At 36.3% G+C, this 11,060-nt stretch overlaps 1 protein-coding gene across 1 annotated transcript in view; it reads right to left on the reverse strand.

The window, feature by feature from the left end:
* Window positions 1–78: 78 nt before the first annotated feature.
* MAT2B (methionine adenosyltransferase II, beta) overlaps window positions 79–11,060 on the reverse strand; it is an 11,082-nt gene continuing 100 nt past the window's right edge. Inside the window, exons 2-7 of the mRNA XM_009706123.1 lie at window positions 7,524–7,718; window positions 6,559–6,673; window positions 6,103–6,255; window positions 3,151–3,344; window positions 2,067–2,180; window positions 79–1,004 (exon numbers count right to left, since the gene is read on the reverse strand). Coding sequence (XP_009704425.1) covers window positions 834–1,004; window positions 2,067–2,180; window positions 3,151–3,344; window positions 6,103–6,255; window positions 6,559–6,673; window positions 7,524–7,718 — 942 coding nt within the window. The 3' untranslated portion in view covers window positions 79–833. The remainder of the gene's footprint in view (window positions 1,005–2,066; window positions 2,181–3,150; window positions 3,345–6,102; window positions 6,256–6,558; window positions 6,674–7,523; window positions 7,719–11,060) is intronic.

An 11,060-nucleotide genomic window follows, 5' to 3' on the forward strand; every position in this document is an offset into this window, starting at 1 on the left:
CCCCCCCCCCCCCAAAAAAAAAAAAGAGAAAGATGAAGATATTTCATGCTTTTATACAAAAAACAAATAAACTCCCACTCAAAAAAAAAAAATCCTCCAACTCCAGTCACCCCATCCAAAAAAAAAGGTCAAAACTGTCTGTGCCCCACCCTCCCAACCCTCTTCTAGCTTTTACATGTCACCATTAAAAGAAATTCATACAATTTACTGTACAAATATGAAGCTGCAGGCATTCAAGTTACAGAACATTCCGAAAATATTTCAAGCATAAAAAGTACACTTGATAATTGCAAAAATAAAGTTTCACTTTTTAAAAAACATTTTTATCAGAGCTCAAGCAAAACAAACATTTAATGATTCCTACTTCAGTTTAACTTCGTAAGAACACCACCTTCAGAAGTTAAAAACAAAAAAACTCAGATTTTTGGTGATAAAGTAACTGACCATGACTTTTAATGAAGAGAAATGGTATATACAACAATGGCACAGACCTTAAGCATCAACAACATATTTCAGCCAAAAATGTCTACAAGTGATCTGAGTCATTCTTAGCATCAAATGGTACTGATTACTAAGAATCATAATCTGCTAGGAACAGACATTAAGTTAGACTGGTACGAACGGAAGGAAAGATCCATGACATCAAAATAGGCTCAGTTTCTGTCACTGAACTTTTTTTTTTTAGGCTAACAATTTTACTAGTGCAAGACCGTATGCTTACCTGATTAAATGAAAAAACTCATAAATGTCACAATTTAAGAACACTCATACAAAACTATTTTTTTCTTTTAAAAAAGTGCCACATACCATACTTTTACTAAAAAAGTTACAAACTAATGGAAGACTGTCTGCCTCCATCTCTTGTCAACAAGGAAAGGCCAAAGCGATTCTTTGATCCCAGCTCGAAATGGCGTTCTCTGACCTATCCCCAGCATCTCCAACTTGGAGCAGTCTAGCTGAGCATTCCTCGGACGAAGGGCACCCACAACTGGACAATCAGTAATCTAAAAAATAAACAGAAAAAAACCCCAACACACCAATAAATAATCAGAAGTGACAGAAAAATATGTATTCTTATATATGCTAATTTAGAAGTTTTCCTTCATAGCTTTCTACATAGGTATGGTGCCCTCCTCCCTTCCAGCTATTCTGTGGGTGGTTTTTTTTTTTTGTTTGGGGTTTTTTGTTTGTTTGCTTGCTTGTTTTATGGTTAACTTAATTTCAATATAAGAGGTGTCAGGCCAGGCAACATGAAGTGTGTTCAGTTAAATTTTTCTCAATTACTGCTCACTACTTATGCTTTTCTACATTTTATTCCTATTTTCACCCCATGACTATAATCATAACGTAAAAAATGGTCTAAAATGTTGCCAAAACCATGTCCTGATCAATACACTTGAAAGAGAAATAGATTTGGCTAGAAAAAAATTCAGACTAACTTAGTGTTCTTCATTCTTTTCCTCTCCATCTTCCAAGCTCCATTTCAGTTCCAGCCTTTCCTAGTTCAGGATCCTTGGAATTCATTTTGGATATAAATAAAACCTTATTTACATGTTATATTCTCACAACATTATCAGTATGTCTTTAAGAGTAGCCCTTCTTTTCAGTGTCAATAAAATTACCGTACAGGTATTTTAAGCAAAGCAAAAATGATTTGAAGTGCTTCAGCGCATGTATTCAGAATTAAACCTGGACATCAAAAAGTTCTTGCAGATTCCTACCTTCAAGGTAATGTTCTGTCAATCTGTAAGCTTTTTTAAGGACAATAAAACAAAAAATATGGATTTACTTGTGACTAAGGAGAACTGTTCTGCAGAAGTACCGTTACGCTACAGACTGCAAAACTGGTTCCTGACTGAGTAATTTCCATAATTCAGCAGGTCGAAGCATCTGTTGTTTTCCCGAGTTAAGATACCAGACAGCATCCTCAGCAATACATCTGCTGTGCTAGACATACTCACACAGATTGTCCTGAAGATGAAGCTCATTTGTATAGCTAGCGTGAGACCTACTACTTGAAACAATTAAGCACATCCATCTTTCTGCAGGTCAACCACATCACTTACTGGTCTCAAGTGGCTGCTGGGAAGGTTGAATGCATCTGCAATTGCACAGGCCATTTCATACTTAGTCATCTGTTCATTGCCAGACCAGTGAAATGTTCCTTTTACTGATGGGTCCTACAGAAGAAACAGGAAACCAGTGAAAAAAAGCAGCTAGCTAGCCCTCAGGCTAATTCCTGTGCAAGAATTGTGCAGAATAATCTTCTGGCAAGACCCTGTCCTGAAAGGCATGTTACAGCACCTCACTGATGTTCTAGAAGTGTCTCGCACATTTTCAGAGAACACCTGACTATGGATTGAGACTCCAAACTGGTGTTACATAGATGGGACCTGACTCTTCACAAACAGCTTGTATTCTGTAGAATTAACAGGAGGGAAGGGAGCAAGCCAACCAACAACCAAGGTCAAATAGCTAGGGAGGAGGAACTCGGCTATTCTATGCTATTCACCTACTTAAAAACAAATGCAAAAGGCACCGCACACATTCTCAATGTTAAACCATAAACCATGTACAAGTCCTATCAAAAAAACTGATTGCACCACGTCCAGCATATGTGCATGGTCCATTTTTCCCCAAGTTATACGTATGAAAAATAAAGGTCATTGTTTGGTTTTGTTACCTTGCAAAGATGGTAATCTGAAGATACTGTGGTGAACGAACAAAATAAAGTATTTAAGTCCAGTGGCTTGGTTTTGACACTTTAGTGTTCTTAATACAATAAAGGACGACATCTTTGAGAATTACGTTCAACCACTGTGGCGTTTTTTTAGTCCAAACCAGCAATTTGTAACATGCATATTAGAATCAGTTAGGCATTTGCATTTCTCTCCTGTGTACTAGAAGACAGATGATTATTTTCAGAAGGATCTGTCCCATCACTTCACTCACTTCTGTTTCAAATATCAGAATAACCACACACTGTCATGTAAAGATACTGTAGTATTATAGCTAGTTCTTTCCTCCTTCCCAGTGTTCCAGAAATGCAAAAAATAACACAGGTTATATGCAGTTCTCAGTTGTTCGAAAACAAAGCCAAGAACTCAAACTGTTTTTACTTTGAAGAGGCCTGTTTCTTTATATTCTTACCAGCATTCTCTTCTCTGCCAGTTGTCTGCAAACAGCTGCTACATCCTTGACGTTAGTAGGAAATCTTTGTTGCCAGTGGTCCATGTTGGCAGATTTGTTACTGAACTGCACTTTATCAAACATAACAGTCACGGCACTTTCCTCCAGTCTTTCTACCTCTCCATACAAGACAGGAATCCTAAGTACTGCAGCACCTAAAAGAAAGAATATTTTAAAACTATAACATTCTTATGATTAGGTATGAATCCTGTAGCATAACCTGAAAAGTGTTTTGGAAGTGTTAAAAAATACGTTGGTGATATTAAGCACCTACAAATCGCAAAAAAAATGCAAGTAATATGTTTACTCTCAGAATACCATTTTAATTTGTATCAATTAAAACAGTTTATAAACACTAAGTTTATATAAACTTATTTTCATTTATGCCATTGACTTCCAGAGAGTTAACAAGCTTTCATTAACACCGCAATAGAAAAAAGAAAAGGCTTGTTTGGGTTAGAAGAAAAATTTAAAAATAAAAAAAACCCAACTGCACTACGCAATTACTCCAGCACTCTCCATCCTCCCTGGGTGAGAGCAAGAACAAAAATTCCCAGCAATCACAAACCACCATATTCCGGCATCAATTACAGACAGATTTTTTGCCAAGCATGCAGAAGCCTCCTGCATAAAGCAGGATGTTATTTACCAGAGAGAGAGACATGAACCTTTGAAAGAATAAAAAGCTTGACAAATAAGAAATAGGTTCACAGAATATAGCAGTAAACAATATTAGATTTCAAGATAGTGATTTGAGAAATTAATTTAACAGTAAGCAAGTGCACAGAGAAGGGTATTTTACGATGGAATACATCCTACTAGTCTATCTCAGTTATCAAGACTCTAAAGGACTCTTTGAAGGGAAATCCCAGAAGGCTATGACAAATTCATTAAAAGTAATACAGATATTTTTGCTTAAAGAAAAAAAAATAAATACAATCAGTCCTGAAATTAGAAATGGAAGTCACCAAATCATTACAATTCTTAAAGATTTGTAGGAAAATATATAGCTATTAGAAAGGTAAAAGTTAACACAAATTACTCTCTCAGAAAAGTAAACCAAAAGCACTTACACAAGAAAAATAAATACAATAAAAACCCCAACATGCCACTGATTTCCTTCTGCTCTAAAAACCGTTCTTTGGTCACTCGGCAAATATGTTCTTCCTCTCTTTAAATATTGGTTGAAATATCTCTTTTTTAATAACTTTAGAAGTATTCATTATTTGAGAAAAAGACTGCCTGCCTTTTGTTCTCAGAGAGCTAGCTGAGACTTGGAAACCATTAGCTTCATTACTAATGGTTCTGAAGACCTACTGAAACTTTTTAGTTTTATAAGCACGAGTACTAACTATAACTTGTATCTCCTCCTAAGCAAAGTAAAATATATTTTTAAAAAATACAGAAAACCCCCAAATTATTAGTGGCAATTCTTGAATTATACAACAGAAATGGATGGTGAAGTTCTTCACACAACTGCATTCGATAAACTGAATTCTACCTATAAAATATTAGCAAATTAGCGGTTGGAAGACTAATACATGTAAAATATTTGTATGAAACAATAGAATGGACATTTTCAAGCATCTCACTCAGCACCATCTCAAAATTCCTTCTGCTGCAACCCACTACTGCCTGACAGATCACACTCAAAAAGGTTATGAAACAAAACTGAAGTGTTGAGTTGGGGGAAGGATCTAGCAAGATACCCACACGTACTTGAATTTGGTGCAGTCTTATCTTCATTACCAATCTAGAAGAGGGAGCAAACAGCATCACAGTCAAATTCAGAGATGATATTTAAGTAAGGGATGGTGTGAATAACTTTTTATTTAAATTGATATTTACTTAAGTAAGACTTTTCCTATCAAACTATTTTTTAGAAAATCTGTTTCTTACTAGTAATGACAAACCTATATTAAGGCTTATCATTTTCAAATATAGTATATATTTACTTACTGAAAGACCCTCACACTAATTAGCAACTGTTCAGTTCTGGTTAGGCAGAACAGAATCTCAGTGCAAGTATCATATTGACATATCAGAAGCCTCTTCTGCAAGTACACTGAGATTATTTTCTTCAAGTTCTTTGAGAAGATAGAAGTGCTTTCCTTATAATCTCTGAATGGAAACCAAACTTCTCTTTTATACAAGAAATAAACCTTAAGTGCAAGGGAATATGTTCAGTTCGAAGCTTTTCTACCCTTACTAAGTAGACTTTAAGTTATGCTTGTATATTTTGAATGCTAATTTCCATTAAGAAAAGATTTAAATAATAAAGAAAAAAAAGTAGATGCTTAAAACCAGAAATATGTCACTAACCCTTTAGAAAGTGTTACAAGCAGGAATCCAACGTGTGTGGTAAGCTAGGTGGGTAAAAAATAAAAAGGATGGCCTGATGGCTTATGTAATTAGAGCAAAACAGGAGATCAGCAAGAAAACCAAAAAAGTAACAGCAAAATCCTATGTTGATTTTATCTGTATTATTATGGAATCGCAAGTCTGGTTTTCTGTTTGAGTAAACATACACTTAGAACAATTGCAATGCATCCTCCTAAATAACAGCAGCTATATATTATGTGGTAAAGCTTGTACCATTATAATACATCGACAATGTGTTTTATCTTTCCTTAGGAACAGCTGATTCACAGCAGACAAAGGCTTGTGAATGTCCATCAGCAGAAACTAGTAACACATGAAGATCCGAACAAGTAAGAAATAAAGCTTTACTCAACTTATAAGCAATAGGAATTGTTTACGAGCAAAGAGACTGACTCCTAAATCACATTCTTTTCTTGATCTCATTTCCATGTGTTTGCAACTTAACCACTGACCTACAAGTCTATTAAACTAAGTCAGACCTAAGTAAAAATAGAAAGTGTCTATTAAAAAAATGTATGAGTGTATTCTTACCTTCATGATTTTCCAGGACTGCCTTTTCACCCTCCAGTTTGGTTTTACCATATAAATTCAGGGGATTTGGTACGTCAGTCTCTTTATAAGGAGGGCTTGTTCCATCAAATACATAGTCTGTACTAATGTAGATCAGAAACGCTCCAACTCCAGCTAGGAAGAAAATGTTTATACACAGTTTATTTTAATTCATGCCTTGGTTTAAGTCCCAATAAATGACCTTTAAACAAATCTCCAAAGGACCTCATCTTCTAGCCCCATTCATTCTCGCTGCTTTGTCTGTTCATGGATCCTTCACATAGACAGGCACGCTACCCTTAGAGAAAATGGATTGAGGACACACTGATCACAGAAATGACGTTCAGCACTTTTGAGTAACTTATTCCTATTTATGTCTCTGTATAAATAAATGCAGTATTTTAATAACAAACCAAATTCACGAGATGGTCTCCTTACCTGCCTCTTTTGCTAGGTTCCCTGCAGCAGCCACATTGAGCTGAGAAGCAGCATCTGGTTGACTTTCCACAACATCTGGCCTTCTCTCAGCAGCACAATGCACTATAACATGAGGCTGGAAATTAAAGACTAATTTTAAACAACAAACATTGCCAAGATTGCAGTTGCACCCTAGCTCTAGCGATAAACTCCCTCAGGCAAAAAGGCATTTCACTAAGTTGTGAGAAGTAATACAAGTAGAGGTATTATTTTTAATCACGGCATTCTGAGGAACATGTTTTCCTCAGGAGGTAAAACAGAACCATGCTGCTTCAAGATACCAAAAAAACCTGATCATTACTTTTGCAACTGTGATCTTCAGTAGCTTCAATTTTACAGCAAGATCAAAGTTATTGGTTTTTTTTTCCTTTTTAACTCTGTATAGTAATATAAAATACAATAATAACACACACACATAATGGTACTTAACATTTTTAGATAAGCCATTTACACATGGCTGATTTGACATACGCAGACTATTAACAAGATATTTAAAGCTGTTTTGTCAAATGGCACCATGCATAATGTACTTCAGGTTTTCTATGTACCCCTTGCAAGTTAGATTGAAAAAACTGAACTTCTTACTGCACTGCACACTAGACATACAGTTACTGCTCTTGTATTTAAGTATGCATCAACTTCACTAGAACGGCTTCATATAGCTATGTCAATAACTCACATTTCTCTTTCTTTCAACTATCAATGCAAGTTTCTGACACGTACATCTGTTATCTGCAGTCTATGGCAACAATAGCAAAGTTCAGAACTATCTATTAGCTGCAGAGCAAACCTACACTCCAGATATGGCAGAAAAGGCAGCCATAAATTTTTCAGAGCTCTGCCCACTAAAGCCACATGAACTCAGTATCAGAACAGCACGGTCAACTGATTACCCTATCCATCTACCTCACACTCCAGCAACTTACCTGAAAATCATGGACGATGTCATGAACTGCAATAGAGTCCAGAAGATTGATCTGTTCAAATCTGGGCTGAGCTCTCCTGTATCCACAGCCAACTGCATTCCAATTATTTTCATTGAATTCTTTAAACACAGCTCTGCCGAGAAGTCCCGTAGCACCAGTAATCAGAACTCGCCTACTGGGAATATCAACATCTTCCTAGGGAAAGGAGAACAGGAAAAGTTTTCTTCCCACTGTTATTTATTACTGTTTTTTCTTAAAAAATATGCAAGGCTGCAAGTCAGAGCTACTGTATTAAACAGCTTTCCTTGCTACGTGAGTGCTTTGTAGTGTCTCACGGAACACAGACATCTAGGAGCACTGATACTGTACCTAGTCAAGTACTTAAACATGTTTTTGAAGATAATGAAAACAAAACTTAAGCGGGAAACTTATTTACTTCCACAACAAGAGGGGAACACAAACCAAACCAGTAACGAAGACAGAATTTTAAGTTCATTCAAAATCCGCTAACTCTGTGTGATTTGAAATAAGGGAAATGACTTCTTTTGAAAATGAACACAAAATACATAACATTTGGGGTCCACATCCTGCAACAAATAATTTTGGATAGACTGTGCCTGTTCGAGGCTGCAGCAATACAATACAGCTCACTGTGGGCCTACCTATCATGACCGTAAGAGTTGAAGGCTTTATTTTTATTAAGTAGAACAGTAATACATCGTTATTCAACACAATACTTTCAGTAACAAGTAAAACCAAGATACAGCTATCTTGTCAGTTTTACAAAACACATCTGAAAGTGATTTGATAATTTGAACTCTCAATCTATACAACATACTAAAGCTTTACTTCCGCTACCATGCATTTCAGTACTTGAGAGAGTCGTGCACATCAGTTCACACAAAGTTCATTCCTCTCCGCTACTCAATAGACCATTAATTTCTCAAGACAGCAAACATAAGATCCATGTCTGTCTGTGCAATCTTTATTTTCCTTTCATGCTTTCCTTCTGCATGTATCATGAACGAGAGTCTGCTAAACACAAAAATAAAAGCATATGCTTACATGCCAGTACAGAACAGAAAACTTCAGGTGTGCAGAATCCATAAAACTTGGATTCCCTGACCAGTTTATACACAAAGACAATTTCTGATAATTGATTATAATTTTGTAAACACTCTCTACTATGTAATTCAAATAGTCCGGTCACTTCTGAGCATTCTTACACTTTCAGCATTGTAACAGACCATTACTTTTGATTGCAGCAATAGGAATTGCTTCCAAATTACTGTCCGCCTTTCAACCCTTAAAGCTAAAAAGGTTTTGTTCCATAAGGGTGTATGCAGAGGAGCATTATGGAAACAGCCTATCCCAAAACAACTGCTTAAAGTTCCCAGCACAGTGTATGTGCTTTCCTCAACTCTAAATCTTCAGGCAAAGGATGACTTATTCCCATCAGTACTGGACTAAATAACTAATTTCTATCTGGACAGTTTCCTGAAAATGACAAGCTACAGCAAGTAACGTTTTAAAGTTACCTTTTTACAGTCAATTTGACCTCAAAACACAAGTTTATTCACAATTTTTAAGGCTGCCCACATTTCTCTGAAAAGCGTAAGCAAGAACATGCAAGTACTGTTTTCTTCTCTGGTTATGTACTTTTTGTCTTAGCAAAGTCTGGATAAAGCAAGGTAGGACAGATCGTCAGCGCCTCTATAGCCAGAGGGTACCTGCTAATAAATATCAAAGGTCTGTTGCAGAAAACAAAGTGGACAGGTTCTCTAAAAATGTCACAGGTTATCTTTAGCAAAACATGCATCTTTTGTAAAATCCGACATTTTCAGGCATCATTCCTCTAAATGTGTTTATTCTACGCATCATAAAGAGAACATTACATCAGCAGCACAGCTTGAACCGAACACAATCACAACTTTTACCAAGTTAAGTACGGTTTGCAGCCTCTTGCTCTTATCTGCGAGACTAATTTATTTTAGTCACTAGTTTCTGAGAAACCAAGATAAGTAATAGATGTTTCCCATACATTCAACATACACTGACTACCAGTTTAAACGCGTTTCACCTTGCCAGAAGTTAAACATTCTGGTAATACAAAACCTGGACGGATGAACGCTTTCCCTGTATGTTGCCTTCCTCCTCTGCAGAATGTCACCTAGCTGCAACAGCATTTCTGGCTCACAAACTACAGACGAGAGGACTGTGGGAGGTCCAAAGGACCTCTGAGGTTTAACGTTCCCACCACTGCTGTTTGCAGCTGCCCTCACAGACTTGAGGAAGCCGCTGCTGTTGCCTCACAGCTGTGCACGCACAACCAAGTGAATATGTATTAACAGCACCCCATACCTCAGCGTATCAACCAGATCATCTTTAACCCAAAAATGTAATTGCTGTTACTTGCTTTATCTTGCAAGGAATTAATAATGGCCCGATAGAAGAGAAGGTGGCATAAATCTGTATCTGTTATCTAGTACTATTGGTACTTAACTGAAACCACACCTAGCGTAGCACCTTCTTTTTGACGTTTGTTAGTTTACGTGTTCTTCTTAAGTATGGCTGGAGTATTAATAATGTAATGCAACTAAAAGACAAAACTGCTCTTAACTGTTATCCTAACGAGTTTGAAAGTACATTTAGAATTCGCAGTAATTTTATATCGTTACTATATACAAAGAAGAAAAGATGTAATCTTTTTCCCTGCAAGTTTTATAGACTTAAATGCAAGTTCTTGTTCAGATCAGCCTATCTGCTAACAAATCTTTCACACGTGTTTCTCAACTAAAAAGCAATCGTATTCAGCCATCAAATGTGCAAAAAGTTCTGTTAGCAACTAATTTTGAATACTACTACTGAAATGCACGATTTTGAACTTTATGATAAAGCATCCACTTTCATTTTGCTTTATCTGATGTTCTATATTCGCTAAGAATTGACGTAATAAAAGCGAATTGTACTCAGCAGTCTCATTCACATAAAAATATACAAGCAACAACATCGTTGAGATTAAAAAATAGCATTTATAAGATCTAAGATTACTTTGTAGACACTACTAAAATACAAACTAAGAGTATAATTTGTGAAAATAATAAGATCTGATGCATTTCAAGGTGAAAACCAAGATACAAGTACTTTATAAGCTTTATATAGAAACTGAACTTGACAAAACCATGATGAACTCAAAAAAATCAATTTTAAGGAACGGCCACTAAAAACGGAAGCTACTGGGCTAACACAGATTTGCACCATAATGTGATGACAAAAAAGCCACTACAGGAAAGTCAGTAAAAGTCAGAGCTCTTCGTTCAGCTTCGACATCACCGACGGCAACAAAAAGCAAAAGGAAAGCCAATGAGCCTTCTTAAAGTCAAGGACGAAGAAGTAACTACGTATTTACGCCGACAAAAACTTGTTATGTATTTAACTCACACCTCACACGCTCACAGCCACGCCTGTTGAAGATTATTGACAATAAAAGTGACAACAGCAAACAGTCAGCCTGCCAAAGTAACGGGACGGGGAACT

The sequence above is a fragment of the Cariama cristata genome, unplaced genomic scaffold (genome assembly GCF_000690535.1).
Source record: "Cariama cristata isolate BGI_N322 unplaced genomic scaffold, ASM69053v1 scaffold16278, whole genome shotgun sequence".
Taxonomy (NCBI): Eukaryota; Metazoa; Chordata; class Aves; order Cariamiformes; family Cariamidae; genus Cariama; species Cariama cristata.